Here is a 17717-nt window from a genome sequence, read left to right as displayed (position 1 = left end):
CTTCTCCTACCAAAACTCACTTCCTCACTTTGTGTTAGACAGCAATGCTTGCCTGGCAGACAAATCCATCCACCCCATTTTCACATTGGGGGTGTCATCTCACCCCTCCAGCCTTTGTTAACTCTTGATGCATAATCTTCCACTTGCCATATCTCCTCCTACATGGTTGACTTCTGTTGTTCATCACAATTTTTTTAAAAGAAGAGAAAAACTACAAATGTCACATCATCAGGACTCTGATCTGCACACACTTCACTCAGGAGCCTTCAACCTACTGTGAGCACTACACAGATCACTCATGGTGGTCTAGCAAGGCAGGTGGCAAATTTCCCTTTGAGAGAACCTTCCTAAATTCCCTCTCCTCTCTCCTGCTTGCTGGCTGTGTGTGGCTCGTTCAGGACTCTGAGAGGCACTGGCTGTGACAGCACCAGGCACATGCTGAGCCACATCCTGCAGACCAGTTCTGGATGCTGCTGCAGAAGACAGAGCTCTCGGTAGCACTCACCCACATATTGAAGAGACCTTGGGGAGCTATTGGGAATAAAGCTCATGCTGTCAAAAAGCTTAGGCACTGGGGTTTTTATGTTTATCCTTTTGCAACTCCATGTCCAAATAATGCAAATGAGTGTTTAGCCCTTTGTCTTTGTGTAATCAGACTTGTCCGACCTCTTTAAGCCCTGCCTGTTAAGAATGGGGTCTTTATGTGGAAAGATCAGCAGCTCTTTTTCCAGAGTACCCCGCAGGCTGTAAAGCCATGCAGGCGTGTGCTGCTTGCTGTGAGCTGCAGACACCAGGATCTGGAGTGTAGGACACAAGGTTTCTCTATGGGGGAGACGAAACGCTTTGAGCACCCACGGAACAGAGTCATCCTGGAAGGCAGGGATGGCAGCAGAGAAAAGAGCATATAGCTTGGCGAGCAGGCATGCTCATCAGAGCCTTTCCACAGCAGCTGTGGGGTTTATGAAGAGCTCCACTATCCCGTCACCAGGGCTGCAGCTCTTACATATCTTCCCTTTCATTTGAGATGGGGTATCTGCCATTATCTCCACCAGACTGTGGAGATAATGTATCTCCACTACAGCCTTGCTCCCAGGGCTGCAGTCAGTCAAAGCACAGCCCAGCAATATTCAGCTGCTGGACCACCCTGGCCGTGCGACTTGGCTCTTGCGACCCCTCTTCCCTGGGACCCGGCTGCGGCGCACGAAGGGCAAACACAGCAGTAGGACTTCCCTTTCTCTAATAGCTTCTTGGCTCTCATCCCCATTGTTTTCCTTACTCAGCCTGCTCCTCCTGGCGCTAATAGATTTCCTGCTGATCAAGGCTACTACAGCATTTTGCAGCTCCCCCTGCGCCGCTCCGGCGCGGTACCGGGCGCGGGGCTCCGTGGGTGCCGCTCTCGCGTGGCACCGGTGGCAGCCGAGCTGTGGGCACAGGGGCTGTTCCCCCACTCTCATCAGCAGGAGGGATGCTGGCGTCGCAGCTGGTTCAACCAGCTTTATGGTCTCTTTGTGCTGCTGCAGCAGAGCTGAGAATCTGGCCCTGGCTCCCTCCCCGCCTCGCTGGGGACTGCATCAGTGTGCTGTTTATTGTTTCTGCCAGATCATTCCTGCAGATGTTAATGAATGCTAGACCCAGCTTTGCTCCCAGCAGAGTCCCTTCCACACCTCCCCCTGCCCAGCCTTCTGCACTGGAGTTTCTGTTTACAGTCCTGCAGGGAATTTCCCTTCTGCTGCGTGGTCTTTGAGCCACACAGACCCAACTCCTGCTGCCAGCAGGCTCCCACACCTCCCTGATTCCTGTTGCTGTCCAATGTCACCTCCAGGTGTCTGAGTCCCTCTCTGTCACCATTCCTTCTCCACCTCTGGCCTTCCCAAACTAGAGACACGCCAATCCCCCTAGGAGGGAGAAGAGAGCTTGGCCAGTGAAGAAAGTTGCAACAGGTTCTTCCTCTGCACAGATGGAGAAAGCGCAAGGAGAAGAAATCACCAAATAGGAAGAGCAAAGGAATTTGTCCAGGAGGACTCAGAGATAATAACGTGCACATTGGTAAGTGGTGCCAGGACCCACATCCTCACCCTGCAGCTCTTGGGCTTGCAGCAGCCTGCATCCACACCACTGCACTATCTTAACATCTCAACAAGGTGGGCATCTCAGTCTGCCTATAATTGGCAAATGCTGGAAATCCTTGGGACAGTGTAAATCAGTCCATCCCAAGATCCCACCAGGCACCTCTGCGGAACTTTAGCCGTACACACGACCGTGTTCCAAAGCCTCTGGTACTGTGTTGGCTCAGCCACACAGAGCTTCACTGTCCTGGAGGCTGTTGGACATTGGGAAGACAAGGAGCAAGCCTTCCTGCTGCCAAAGACATTGGTCTCAGGAGGAGTTTCTGAGCTCTTTTTGATCAACCCAACACCACTTACCCTTCCAGGAAAGCAACAACATTCTTTCTGGGCCTTCCAATGTTCGGTCCATAGAGGTGTGCTCTGGAATAGGTGCGGATGAGCTGCAGCAGGCTTCTCAGCTGGGTGTAGTCCTTGCCCAGCTGGCTGCCATTCACTGAGCGGCCCATCAGAGTCCGATAGTTATTGGGCTCTGAGAAAAGAAAAATTGACAGGCAAAACTTGTCAGCTCTGCTTCCTCCTCTGCAATTCCAGAGACACACAGCTCACCCTGTCACACAGACTGAGCTCCACAGAGGATGCAGGCAGCTCTGCAAAGCAACAGAAGGAGTCTCTGAGGAGTGGATGATAGCCACTGCCTGCTCTCCTGTGCCCTTTTTGCTGTGTGCTGGGTGAAGGAGCTGTACCTTGGTGTCATGCTCCTGTCACATAGGGTCACCCACTTCACCTGTCACAGTAGCCACCACACAAGTCTCTGCAGTAGATGGCCTGACCCCCCCCAGGACCACCTGGGCCCAGCAGCCAGGGCAGAAACGTTTCATGTGCTTAATACCAGCTGAGAGAAATGTCCAGCTAAGAGACTCTCTCACACCAAGTCTTAGAGGTGGTGCTGCCTTAAATCCCTCTGAAAATACACTGTTTAGCATCCTAGGAGCTACAAGTATCCTCTCCCAAAACTGAGTATCCTTCTGCTGCAGCAAGCTCCATTCCTGTGGCTCTCCTGTTCCCACACTCACCGTTGCCCAGCTCCCAGGAGATGTTGTACTTCTTGCTGGCACTGTACTTCAGCAGGCTGAGGGCATTGGAGCTGTTCCAGGAGTTGTTGGGATTTCGGCGCAAAGCATTCAGTGCAAAGATCAGGTGAAGGCCAGAGCAGTCAGCAAAGTTATAGAGTTTGTCTAGAGACCTGGCTGGGAAGAAACAAAAAACAGTTTGTAATTCAAAGGAAAGCTAGTTCCAGGAGGGTTCAAATGATCCTGCTGTCCATCATACCTTGCCTTCTATGTAGGATGAGCCAGGGTCAAATGCCATCCCCACGACATCTGTAACCATAGAAAGGCATCTGACCTTTGAAACCCGGATAGGATTCCAGGTGTGGGTTCATCTCCTTCCAGCATGAAACTTGGATGCCCTCCACCTCTGTGTCAGAGCTGGGGCCATGTTACCAGAGACAAATGACTTTATAACATCGCTTTTCATCTGCTCTTGGCAAGGAAAGTTTGTCCTTTCCTGTGCTTACTCTGCCTTGCATCTCTTTCAGGGCAGATCCCTGCAGTGTCTGGGGAGAGGACGAGTAACTCACCACCCTAAAGCTGCCACCTCTCCTGCACCCCACAGCAGCCTGGTCTTTGCTCTGCAGCCCCAGTGCAGTAACCCAGTCCTAGCAATTACCCAGTACAGGCTCCATGCACTGTGCACCTGTCTGACATCTGTCCTGCACACAAAGAGTAGAGCTCTGTGTCACCCCTGAGCCAGGGGAAAGAGGGGCTCCCTGCCTAGTGACAGCCTGGCCAAACCCTGCTGCCAGCAGGCCCTCCCAGGGTGCTGGGGGCTTTGTGGGATCTGTGTCCTATCTGCAGGCCCCAAAACTGCCTGGATGGCATCTCCCTGTACTGTGGCCTTGATGAGCAGTGGGGGCACCAGCCAGCAGCAACAGGAGAGACCAAAGAAAGAGCTGACCCACTATTTAGGGAGGTGCAACATTAGCACAGGGCAGAGACAAAACACTTAATGCCCTTTTTCTTCATGAAAACTTCCCTAAAAACTCAACAGCAATCAAATTGCTGATGAAGCTAATGCCAGTGTTAGCAGGACACGAACTCACGTGACAGCGAGATATGGTTAGAGAGCAATTAGATAACTGTGGTGTTTTCAACCATCCCTGCCTGTTGAACTGCATCCCAGGACACTCAGCAAGCTTCCTGAAGCAGCCTTGGAGATGCAACCACTTAACTGTGAAGAGCCACCAGGGATAGGGAGGTTCCAGGGGGCCAGGGAGGGCAGACCATAGGCTCCCCTTTCAGAAGAGAGGAAGGAGGCGCTTGGGAATTACGGAGTAGGCAGACTGGCCTCAGGTCCCAGAAAAACACTTGGACAAATAACCAAGTTTCTTGTCAGCACTTACAAAATATAAGGAGATGATCAACAACCACAGGAGAGTGCCAAGAACAAATCACACTGAAGCAATCTACTGACAGGAGAGCAGGACCTGCGGGCAGCAAAGCAGCCATTTAGGCCTTACACCTTGATGGAGTCTGAGGCTTTGTACACAAAGGACTGCACACTATATTCTCTCCAGAAACTGAGGTAACCCTTATCTAGGCTGAACTGCAGAGAGAAATACTCACACCTAGGTCAGCTTCCAGTAATTTGTTGTTACAGTGAAGGGTCTAGGCAGCCTGCTCTGGGTCTGTTTGCACATTTCCAAAAAAGTGGGGCATATAAAGGAGCAGAGGATACATCAAACTTGCCATGACACCAGGGTGATAGCATGCACCACCTTTGCCAAGGGAGATGAAGGGGATATAGGGAAGGCCATCACACACTCAGGGAATTGCTCTAAGCCCAGCAGGGACGCTCCAAGGTTTCCTGTAGCCATGCTGCCCACCTGAGGTGCAAGTGGAAGAGTAATAAGAGGGAGCTGCTCAATCCAGGTGGGATAAGCTGTTCACTGTATGTCTGTGTTTATTCTGTTGCCTTTCCTGGTCACTGAAAGTCTCAGTGAATACAGACCCAGCTCTGAGAAGAATAACCTTACCTTTTAAAGTAAAGTTTTAAGGAGGGTCCAGGAAATAAGCTAACTGAATAGCTAACATTTAATGCAACACAGGAAAGTTATGGAAAGAAGAAGAAGAATGCAAAAATGTGGAAGAGAAATTCTCACTCCCTTCCACAACCTTTTTCAAAACGCTACTGGTTGTCTGAGTGAAAAGTAGATGAATTAGATTAATCTAATGTATTCATCCCAGTGGTTCAGGCACATTAGCTGTTTTTCTGGATGTTTAGTGAATTAGAGACAGATACAGTTACTTATTACTGATTTACTTCAGACCTCCAGGCAAAAAGCTGCACTTGAAATGAGATTCCTATAAAGAGGAGAAGATAGACACCTGAATGACAAAACAGGATAGCAAAAAGGGTGTTACCCACAGTTCCCCTGCTGGAAAGGAAACCTTTTCATTGGCACAAAACAACTGTACTACAAAAGCGAATTTCATTCACGTTTAGGAGTCACTGCAGAAGACTGGGAATTGATTTTCCATGCATCCATGAGAGGAAACAAGACGTCTGTTTATCCCAACACAGGGCCTGCCACTGTGAAATTATATTTTCCCCATGACACTTATTTTGTTTCCGTGCGCCTGGACGCAGAGATGCCACGTGCATTTCATGTTCTGCCACGACTTTCCAAGCTGGAAACCTCAGCAATCAGGGGAGTGAGCTAGGAGAAACACACAGATGTCTGGGGTTCGGTCCTGCACGTTTCCAGTGGTCTCCCAGGACAGATGGACCTATAGCCTGCACTGAAGCTACAAAGAGCAGGAAAGTACTAATAAACCTATCTCTGCATCACACCAGATTGTTAAAATGGCCACTCTTGATATCAAGACTAGCAGGTACTGAATTCACTTCCCTCCTTCATTCTTGGCAACTGTCTTGGGATAGTGCAAACTTGGAAGCACCAGTGCAGTGACCCTGGCAGAGTCTTGATGATCAGTTTTCACAAGCTAGCTAACCATTAGTGGTTAAAGGGATGTCTCTCACCTCCAAGATGATTGCCTAAAAAACTGGACATCTTTTGTTGCAGACAGCTGCAGTTAGATGACAAGAATACTGTCATGCAGTGTATGACAGCAGTGTGCTTAAGTGGCCAAGGAAGCCAACGGCATCCTGGCTTGTATCAGCAGCAGTGTGGCCAGCAGGACAAGGGCAGTGATTGTCCCCCTGTACTCAGCACTGGTGATGCTGCACCTTGAGTGCTGTGTTCAGTTTTGGGTCCCTCTCTGTAAGAAAGGTGTTGAGATGCTGGAGCATGTCCAGAGAGGGACAAAAAGACCTGGTGAAAGGTCTGGAGCACAAGTCTTGTAAGGAGCATATGAAGGAGCTGGGGGTATACAGCCTGGAGAAAAGGATGCTCAGGGGAGACCTTATCCCTCTACCAACTACCTGAGAGGAGCTTGTAGCAGGTGGGGGTTGGCTTCTTCTCCCAAGCAACAAGGGACAGGACAAGAGGAAAAAGCCTTAAGCTGTGCCAGGGGACATTTGGATTGGATACAAGAAAAAAATTCTTCTCTGAAAGCATTATCAAGCATTGGAACAGCCTGTCTAGGGAAGTGGTTGAACCACTACCCCTGGAGATATTAAAAGATGTGTAGGTATGGCACTTAGGGACATAGTTTAGTGATGGAGTTGGCAGTATTAGGATAATGGTTGGACTGAATGATCTTAGAGTTCTTTTTCAAACCAAATGATTCCATGGATGGCTAAAGCACAAAAAGAAGCCCATTTAGAAGACTTTGAGTGATGTCCAGTCCTCCATATGTACAAATAAGGCCAAAAGAAAATGCTATAAATATTTTACTGCCATGACTAGGGATGGCAACATTACTTTTGAGTAATGAGAACATGAGGAATCACAGTATTATTAACAGCTGGCTAAAACTCACTTTGAATTCTGGATAATTGCACTGTTTTTTCTTCATCAAACAAAGAAAATCATACAGGAATTTAACCTTTCCCCAGCTAACAGATCATTAGGCAAGGCTTTCACAAAGCACTTCAATAGAAAAAGCCATTGTCGTACCAGAATGAATCTTAATCGAGCAGAACTAGATTTATAAGATGTTCTCCTTGCTCCTTCTCCCCCTCTGCCCAGTGCAGAGATGCACATGCTCAGCACTCATGTGCCGCTTCAGCTCAGCAAGAAGGAATAACAAAAAAAAAAAAAAAAAAAAAGTGCAAGGATGCTGAGAGTCATCTTCTCCCTTTTATAATGCTCGTGTAGTTGGAGTGAGGCTGCCTGAGGCAGTAAAGCCCCAAGCTCCATCCCCTCACACCCAGCAGCAGTTTTGGTGGGGGGGTCTCACTGGGGTGGGTGCCTTGGTGGGTTTGGGACAAACAGCAGCCAGTAGTCAGAGACAGAAGCCACTAAGCCCTGGCACAAAAATTGAATCAGAAGATATTTGTGATTTCTCAAACTTTTACATCATTGGTTGCAGAGGCTTCAACTCATCTGGGGAGTGAACACAGCCTGACAATGCATGTCTGGGTGACCACCAGTGAAGATCTGCTCCCAGTCCTGCCCTCACAGGAAGCTCTGCACAGAAATTAAAGCTTTTAACTGCTTGTATTGATCTCATACCCTGCACAGAGAGAGACAAACAATTTCAAAATGCAGAAGGTGTCTGTAAAACCACAAATGATGGTGGGGTTCAAGGGACAAGTACGTCCTTTGGGATTCTTTCCCATTATTCTTCTTTTTATACAAGGCTAAATTTTAATGTTCTCTGAAAGATGGATGGCACTTAACTCTGCAGCATGCCAACACAAAATCTGAGGCACATTAAAATATCTCTGGCAGTTTAAAATAATTGGAAAGACTTTCCAGTTGTAGTTACTGAATTAAACATTATACTAGAGCCTTTCTAAGGAGCACAGTATTGACCACTGTTTGGTAAGAGGGACAGTTCAAGAATCTCTGGGTTTGAAAGCCTTCCACATTTTTTATTCTGCTGCAGGAATTTTGCTTTGGCAGAGTTTAGCATGAAGAGTGGAAATTCATGTGCACACTGAGACGGAAGCTGGGATCAGTCAGTGGGCTGAGGGATGGCAGGACATGGCAGCCATGGTGTGCCAGGGGCTTTTGTAACTCTGGGAAGGCAACCAGAAGGATGGGAAAGAAGAGCCTGTTCCCCCTCTATCCCCCCCATTCACCACATCCATCTCTTGCACGTACAGAGTATGCAAGCACTGAGGAGGGTGAGAGGAGAGCTGAGCATGGGCTGGGCAGCTCACAGCACAATTCCCAAATCCCCAGGTTAGCTGAGAGGCCAGTCCAGTGAACAACAGATGAACCCTTCTGTGGATAGAGCAAAGAAAAGTAGCTCTAGAAATAATGATTTCAGCTAGTCACAGATATTGCTCCACTCTGCCTTCTTCATAAATTCTGGGCAAGCCTGGAGCATCCCTGCACACAGCTCCTAGTGCCAGCACTGAAGCCAGTAGCATCCCCTGCCCCTGAGCACCCCAGAGGAGATAGCAGAGTGATGGCACTGGGAAAGACCTGGCAAAGAGAAGCCCAAAGAGAACTTTACAGGGAAGGGGCAGAAAGGGCAGTACAAGCTGTTCAGACTAGAGATGAGTAAGATGACTGGTCAGAGCAATGAATGGAAAAATAAAGATATTCCCACTTACAGAAAAACAAGTGGGTACATGGAAAATTTATTTACAAATAAATTTGCACCACGGTCATCTGAATCCCATTTGCTCTGTCTCTCTTGCATCAAAAATCCTCATAAAAGCACTTGTGTGTGGCAAGGACTTGATGTTTTCTTAGCAAATAAAAATGAATCAGAAGATACGCAACAGACAATTAGAGTAACTCCAGACCCATGGGACAGGTCTGCAACGGTGGCTTGAAATCTTCCAAAGGATTGCATCCCCAGTCACAACAGCATGTCAGACAAGGTGACCAGAACCCTCCATCCACAATATGCACAGTTAGAGCACCAAAGATCAGCCTTCACCATTGCTGCAAGTTCAGAGGAAAGCAACAGCCCACACTGTCCATGTGCACTGTAACATCCCACCGGACCATGGGAAGGTTTTCCTGTTGTAGCTGCATGCTAAGCCATTCCTTCAAAATTGTTGCTTAATGAGAATTTTAGAGATTTCAAGGCTACCAAGAAACCCACACAGTTGCTGGAAACTGCATTCTAATGATGACCATCCCAGCTGGGAAGTTGTTTGGTTTTAATTTGGTTTTCTGAAGCATTTTGCCATGCAGTAAAACCACACTGTATAAAGATGCTGAAGAATTCCCGAGCAAAATTGCTGGCTGGAGTGAAAAATTTGCTTGCCTCAGATAAAAATTTCACCTGAAATGATCTCTCTACCTGGTCAGGCTCTTAATGCCCTCCAAAGAGGACTGAGGTTTTCAGAATTGTCCCTTGCTCTCCTTGACCTGCCAGGCTCTCCTATTGCTCCAAGGCAAGGTGCAATGTTGGAGGTCTGTTCTGAGTGACAAGAAGTGCTTTGGCAGAGCCTAATGGTGCTATAGAAAAGGGATCTAGTTTAATCCCATCTGAAGAATACCTGAAAGTTGGAGGAACTGGCTTTAATACTGCCAGCCAGCAAAGAAATGCTGTACACTGTGTTAATGAGAACCTGGATTTTATATCCAGCTGGAGGACAGATGGGGGATCTGGGGCTATTCCCTTTGGAGTATCAAGGGGGCCTTTTTCCAAGGGAATTGTCATCATCCCTGGTCTTTAAGCAGCTGAACATTGACCCTCAATATTCGTTCAAGTCTTTAACTAGATTTTTCATTTCACTGCCAGCGCAGAGGTGATTATGCTGACCACGTGAGCAAGGTTTAGTCTTTAACACCGCCACACAGAAATAGCAGTCTGGGGGCTTGGTGTCAATCTCTCGCCAATAAGGAGCTTGGCCAGCAGCCATGGATTGTGGGCTGAGTTCCCAGCTGGCATATAACTTGGAAGACAACCACGAGGTCTGGGTTCAATATCCAATTGCTAAGGAGTCTGGCTGACAGCCTCATTTTGTGGAATGAATCCCAAATTAATATAATTCTTTTGATACCAGACAAGGGGCATGGCCTGTTTCCAAATGTTCTAAGGGCTCAGATAAAAGCCATAGGCATTGGGTTCAGTGTGTAAATGGTATCGAGGTTGGATAACAGTCAGGATTGGGCTTAATCCTCAGATGGTGAGAAAAAGGAATGAGCCCTGAGCTCTGCCTTCGTGCAAAAAAAGTGAGCTCAAATGAGCAGAATAGCTCTGTTTTCAATCCTCGCGTGGTAAAGAGCTCACAGGACAGTAATGGTTTCTAGGAACAAGTGTAAATTGACATGGAGCTTCAGAAGAGATGTGGGATCTGGGTTCAATCTCCAAGTGCTGTAAAGCTCAGATAATGGCCAGAGGGGCAATTTCCAAACCCTCTATTCCAGTCTGGTGTCTGGGATGAAACCAGGATCATGTTACAGCTAAGAAGCTGTTTTCTCCTGCTGCATAACTTAAGGTATTTTCCCTTTTGGATCAGGATGAATCCAGCATCTTCTAAAGTTTCAGAGGGAAATGGAGGTGAGCAGGGAGAGTGCTACATGTTTGAGTGGAGCAGAAGAACAGAGCAAGGGAAAATAAGACTGGGAGCACCACCTGCTCTTCCACATCTTCTTGGCCACCCCAGATCATTGGATTTGAGCCATGGAAATTGCTCCAGGGAAAACCTGGGTACAGTTCCTCATCATCCTCAGTGCTCAGCAGTGCCTGCATTGGGTGTCTTTGGGGCCTCCGTGGGAGGCAGCATGTCCTGTCAAGAGACAGTGACAGCCTGTGTGGCAATTCCATCTCACTGACACTGCTTGCACAAGGGGCTGGTGGGAAACAGTGTGTGCAGCAGTGAGTCAGGTCAGCAGCTTGCTCGAGTCATTCCATTTTTGATAAAGGAATGCAAATAAAATGAGCAGAAAGTATTCAAATATTATTTTTTCCAGGCATTTAAAGTGGTATTTTACATAGGAAAAGGAGCAGAGGATGAGGTTTTTATCAAAAGCTATATATTGATCCTGTGAAAAGCTTCAAATTTGATAGCTCTATCTTCCTGCTCTTGAGGAAATTTTAAAAATCCAATCCCAGTCTCTGTGACTCTCAGCTTTAGTTCCAAAGTCCAAACAGGATGGACCACAGCAGACAGGGTCTGATCTGTGACTGCTGCTAGAACAGGCTTTGGATTGTGAACCTGACCTGCAGTTACACAGACTCCTGAGCAGCAACAGCAGGCTTGGGGTAAAACCCTCCAAAACCTTTCCTCAGTGTGGGAACTCCCCACTCCTAATGACCAGGGGTGCTGGAGACAAGCCCTGTCAGCACCATCCCCTGCACAGGTGCTGGGCACAGCCCTGTGTTCTGCTCTTTACCCCATGCAAAGCTGTGACTCTGGGGACGGGTTACCCCACTGCCACAGAGGTGCCTTCCTCTGGGCTTTACCTATGCACGTGGAGGAGCAAATCTGCCAGGCTCAGGAACACGGCTGCAGACATAACCCAGCTCCACTGCCAGACCTTTGCTGACAGAATGACTGTTTTATATGGCTATAAGAACAGCTATAAGCCCAGCTGTCTGAAAAGCAACAAAATCTATGATGTGTGTTTCTAAAGCCAGTGACAGCTGGCAGTGCTGCGCTGCAGCTCATTCCTTCTTTTACACAGTTTAGTTAAAACACTTCTCTGCAATCACTGTGATTTATCAACAAACTGCAGTTTCTGGAACAATTTAAAAGCATTCCCAAATAGGTAAGAAGTGGTCGGCTCCCAAATGGCAGGCAGCTAGAGATGGACAGGAACAGCTGATGGGAGGACCAAATGCCCTCCCTGGCTACTCACAGGGAGGACAGGGCTGTAAATCCCATTGGGGAATGTTCAGGCAGGGGTACCTGGGCAGCTGCAGAGCATTACCCACGGATGGGAGAATGGTGATTTATTGAGTTTAAAGCTGGCTTCAGGTGCAAAAATGAGTCATTTCTTTGCTGCCAGGAGAGGTGACTTGGTCCTTGCACAGGGCTGCTCCCTAGCCACAGGGAGGGGGACCTCTTGTGACCTCCAGCGACCTCCTGTGACTGAGTCTGACCTCTCAGGGGCGGGAAACCCTGCGCAGCCCAAACCACAAGGCAGAGTGAGAAGACAAGTACTGTACCATGCCTGTCCCCACACTCACCTCCTCCTGCCAGCTGCAGGGCAGATGACAACAGCCATGAGGAGAACCTACACAACCCCATGCATCACTTGCTGCCCAGGCAAAATGCATCCATGTCGTTCTTTCAATCTGCCACCATTGCAAGGAAGAGATTTTTTTTAGAAATACATTTTCTAGAAGCACCTGAACCACTAACACTGCAGCAAGAGGGTAGATGTTCTCAGCACTTCCCTGCAAAAACCAAGCTGGGCAGCACAGGCTGAGCAACACCCTGTGCAGATGCTGCATGGCTAAACAGGGATGAAAGATGTACAGGTACAAAGCATGCTTTTAACATGTTCCTCTAATCTCGGTAAAATGCTTAGCCCAGGTAGGCTGTGCATCTAGCTCACCAATCCCCTTCAGCAGCTCCCATACTCCATTTTTTGCTGCCTAAGCTGCTGTCACGTGGCAGACACACAGCTTGATTCAGAAGAGCCTCACGCAAGCCAGACCCCACCCCACAGCATCCCTGGAGCCACAGAAGGAGCAGAGCCTTGTACCAGGCCCTCTGCCTCCCACCCCCCAGATCTGGCTGCTCCAGAGCAGAGTGACATTGATCAGTCATGCGAGGAGCCTGAACTACCACATCGGGAACAAATTCAAACTGAGGACTTCAGTGTTGCCAAACCCCAACATTCAAAAATCATGAGTCAAACTCACAAAAATCATGGGACTGGCTCAAGAAACCTGGTTTTAACATAACTTTCATTGCCTGCTGTTTACAAAAATTTGGGGTGCCTTTATAAGATGTTTTTGAGCTCTTCTACTACCAGGAGAGTTAAAATCCGGCTTGTTTTTATTATTCCTTTTAGGCAGTTGATGTGCAGCAGAACAATCAGTTTACTTTACAAGTCTGACTGCCTTTCCCGTGGGTGGGGACTGGTGGCTGCAGGGCATGGCAGGGGCGCGCCTGCAGTCCCTCAGTGCCGGGCGCTGCAGCAGGAACGCTCTGCTGCTAAATAGGGATCTGGCCAGCTCCTCTGCTATTGGGAAGCAAACCCAGAACCCACAAGAATCAGGTGCTTCGTTTGGTGGGTTTGAGTCAGTGTTTCCTATGGTGCAAGGGGCCGCAGCACGGCGCGCTGCTGGCACCGCCCGTCCCGGCGCGGAGCATCCTCCGCTCCCCGCTGACCCCGCTCTCGCCATCGGCCGCCCCGGGCTGCTCCCGCTCAGCCAGGGAGCAGCTGACTTCCCTTGGAGCAAGAGGGAGTGACTACGGCTCTTCGCACACTTTGTGAGCTGGGCATCTGGTATTTTTCAAAACTCTGAAACATTTTAACTGAAAACTGTCTTAAAAAAAAAAAAAAAAAAAAAAAAAAAAAAAAAAAAAAAAGAACACCCAAAACCCCAACCGAAAAAACAACACATAAAACCGGAAATGTTTCAATCTGAAATCCTTAATTAAAACCACACTCTTTAGTACATAAAGAAGGAAGTTAAAACAGAAATGTACTTTTGCACATTACAGACAGCATTATAATAAACACAGAGCTCTGCCAAGAAAGAGGCATTTTCAAGGCCAAAATAGATGCCTCCAGCTGCACTCGGATAATGTCAGAGGGCTCGTCTGCAGCGCGAGTGTGGCTGCATTTGAACAGGCAGCGACCGAGCGAGCCTGGCGGGTGAGGAGCGCGGCAATTACCGGGGCAGACTGCGAGCGCTGCAGCAAGGACCGCGACCCACCGGGGTCAGAGCTGCACCGATTCCCACAGATCCCAGACCCGGCCTTAATCTGTAAAATATTTGAAGGAACTGGCCCTGGCTCTCTCTGCTCCTCTGGGCTCTCAGATACGGCTCAGCTGGAGGGACCCGGCTTGGCAGGAGCTCTCCCCGGCTAATCTTTGGGGGAATCTTGTACCAAAGCACACAGGGGCGGAGTCTGAACCTGATTTTGGAGGCACAGATGAATGGCTGGAAAAGACCAGCCATCCATGACGTCCTGCACCGGACAGCCTGGGACACACATGTGGAGTGCACAAGTCAAACCCAGTCCTTTAGCAGGACAGATCAGTTATTTTATAAAGGTACCCACTGAGAGATTAAAATCTGCTGCAATTATGGAAATCAGCCTACCCCGTGTGAGATTTTGCAGTTATTTAGCATCCGTGGTCAAAACAGGCACCTGGCTTTCAGTTCAAACTGTTCTGGCTTTCTAGTGCCTGGATCTTGCTATACTCTTGCCCTGCTAGATTTTTGTTTCTTGTGGATAGCTCAAGATTAAGGTCAAGCCTTCTCTAACATTAAACTGTATTTGTTGCAGGTCTTCAGCATCTTCACAATAATTCAAGATGTTCCAAGCTTCCAATCAATTCTTTGGCTCTTTGCTGCCCTACAAGCCTTACCGAGCTCTGCCAACAAACCACTGCTGTGTGGGGCATTTAGGATCTCATGAACCAATTGATTTGCTCTGAGAGCACAGGTCTGCCCAGACTCCTTCTCTTTCTCACCATCTGCAGAGCCAAAGCAGCTCTGTCTGCACTTAAATGCCAGGAGAACAAATAAGACACATTTAAACAACCTCAGCAATTAGCATCACACATCCTTCATGGAAAAACTGCTGGAGGGGAATGCTGATGTGGAAGGATGTCACCTGCTTAGGAAATAGAAGAAGGAAATAGGAGGGTTGATTGGGGTTTTTTTGTATAAAGAATATTTTGGGGTTCAAAGGGAGGTGAGAAACAGATTCCGTGCATGTCTTCAGGGACCAAGAAAAATAAAAGGAGCACAGAAAATGTCCCAGAGAGCTTCATAAATAACAGAACACAGAGGACATCTATTTGAGTATCTGACTAGAGCAGCTAAAGTAACTGGAGGTGGTAGGAACTGGTAATTTTAATTACCATGTTATCTGCTAAAGACAGAGCAGAGCAGGTCCCAGACACTGCAAGCTGTAGGAATGTGTGAGGAAAAGTTGCTCTGGAGAAGGGACAGTAACAGGGAAGGGGATGTCTATTACTTGAATATTATTGATATAGAAAGTTGATTAATAGTCCAAAAATTGAAGTAAATTTGAGTGCAAGTGGTTACAAAACCAAAAACCCCAGCAATTTAAGGCAGTGAAGGAATAAGAAAAACGGATTAAAGATAATGTATTTCAGAAAAAGCAAATTTGAACAAATTCAGGGCACAGGTCAAGAGGATCTCTGGGGAAGGGAGTTTAAGACAGCATTTCCCAACCAGTGAGACATGGAGAGGCAACAGCTGTGCTGTGGGTCAGGGGAGAGAGCAGCAGAAAGAACAGCAGGAAAATACCGTGCAAATACATACAAATTAGAGGAAGAAAGAGGAAAATATCAATTGGTAACTCCATGCAAAAGAGTAAGCAACATATTGACATACAAACAGCTCTTTTCTTTAGTTTTCATCGAGACAATTAACTGTGACATGACTGTTAGTTACATTAATCTGAACTGTGAAAGAGCAGCAGACCTGAAGAAGGACAGAACAAATGAGAGATCACTTAGGAAACCTAAACCACAGAAGTGCTTAAAAACTGCTATGAAGTCTGTGTCAAATTGTTTTGCCAAATACAGAAGATTCATATGTATTCAATAAATACTTTTTCTGCATTTTTCACCCAGAATTTTGCCACTATCAGCACACCCTCTTACAATAATTCTGTATTTTATTGAAGTGGTTTTACTCCTGGTACACTGGAAGTACATTTCTTGCTTTAACCCCCTGGTCCCCAATACTCTCAGCTTGTGCAATGGAGGCATCACCTGAGCAGGTTCATTCTTTGAAGGTGAGCAGGGAGGGACAGGCATGACCCATAGTGATGTAAGCATCCAAAGAGCCTTGGGTGAACTCCCTTTAAGCTCCATACCTCTTTATACTCCTGGAAAATAACCCAAAGCCAGCCCAGTCCTGTGGATCAACACTGCAGGTATATGGACTTGGATGGGATGGATGTTAAATTTCACAGCAGTCACCCTGCAGGCACTGCTGCCACACAACTCCTCTGCACAGGCTGGTACATCCTTGGTCTCTGTAGTGGTGGAGAGGGTGCCTACACAGCCTGCCAGGACAGCAGCTCCAAATATCACCCATTAATGGTATCATGCCTAGAGGTGGCTGTCAAAATCAGAGGGAGCCACGTAGGCAGAAGAGGCAGGGCAGAGCACGACTCAGTCATGGCATGTGGGACTCAGCTAAACACACAGCAAAGGCTGTGCTGTGAGTTACTCCACTCTTGGAATGGATTTACGTGTCAGATATTGGCTCTTTTCGTGAGCAGATCCTCTGCATGGCTTTTAATACGTATGTGTACCCAACTGCAGAGTGACCTACAGCACTGCCCTCCCTCCTGCTCCCCTCTCACTACTGAAACACAAATCCTTCAACTGAAAATACATCAAACTCTGGAGCTAAAGAGTCATATTAAAATCGAGTATATGAGGTGCTGGTTTAAGCTAATGGTGTCATTGGCTTGCCTTCTGGGAGAGGGATCTGAGGTTTTTGCAATATACTTGTCAGACTTTTCAACTTACTCAGCTAAACAAATAACCACCATTAAAGCTCTGAAAGGGATTCTGCCCCAGCCAGAGGAGACAGCCTTCTGAGACAATTCTTGGGGATAAAGGTTGATCTAAAAAAGCATAATTTCTCAGGGTTTAACTGACTATCTCACTGGTTAAGTAAATGGTTTTATTTCTGGATATGGCATAATCTCTGCTGAAAAATAAATTCACGGAAAATATTAAAATCAACTTATTAAAATAAATCCCCCCATACATCTTGGCAGTCTCTAATTAAATAATTCTACCTGAAAATCCCATGACTCAGATTACTTATGGGATATGCCCACTGGCTCCCACCTTTGGTAAATGGGAACCATGTGGGCAGCATTAGTAGAGGGAAGTGCAAGAAAAGGTGAGCCCAGTGAAAGGCAGATGGACACACCATGGCATTCTGGGGGAGATTAAAGGGAGACACCGAAGGAGGGATGAAAGCTTCTAACAGCGGAGAACAGGAAATTTTCTGTGTCTGAGGAAGGTTATGCTTGCTCTGAGCAGGAAGGAAGGTGTTAGCAGCTGGAAGAAAAGACTAAGTCTTGTCCTAAGAGGAAATGCTTCAAAAGCATTTACTTTCCAGATTAGCAATGACCTTGCTCCATTTACTGCTGAGACTGTGCATGTTGGAAGCCTCATCCTGCAAAATGTGGCTTGTTGTGCATTATTGTACAGCTGACAAATGCTCCACGTTCTAAACTGAGAAATATGCTCACAGCACTCAGAAATGACTCAACAGATTCTCACTCAGATTTCAGGTCATTTCTTCAAAACCTCAGTCTGAAACTTCAGCATAAGGAATTCCTATTTAAAGAGAGGTGATAGGATAA

The 17717-nt window shown here is 47.4% G+C and overlaps 1 protein-coding gene across 3 annotated transcripts in view; it reads right to left on the bottom strand.

The window, feature by feature from the left end:
• Positions 1 to 17717, bottom strand: part of HPSE2 (heparanase 2 (inactive)) — a 105207-nt gene that overhangs the window by 30681 nt on the left and 56809 nt on the right. For all 3 annotated transcript variants that reach the window (XM_059851742.1, XM_059851744.1, XM_059851741.1), the window contains 2 exons: positions 3140 to 3313; positions 2424 to 2595 (listed from right to left, as the gene is read on the bottom strand). In XM_059851742.1, the coding sequence (XP_059707725.1) occupies positions 2424 to 2595; positions 3140 to 3313 (346 nt within the window). The remainder of the gene's footprint in view (positions 1 to 2423; positions 2596 to 3139; positions 3314 to 17717) is intronic.

This window comes from Haemorhous mexicanus, chromosome 7 (genome assembly GCF_027477595.1).
Source record: "Haemorhous mexicanus isolate bHaeMex1 chromosome 7, bHaeMex1.pri, whole genome shotgun sequence".
In the NCBI taxonomy this organism is placed as follows: domain Eukaryota; kingdom Metazoa; phylum Chordata; class Aves; order Passeriformes; family Fringillidae; genus Haemorhous; species Haemorhous mexicanus.
This window is presented reverse-complemented; position numbering and strand designations above follow the sequence as displayed.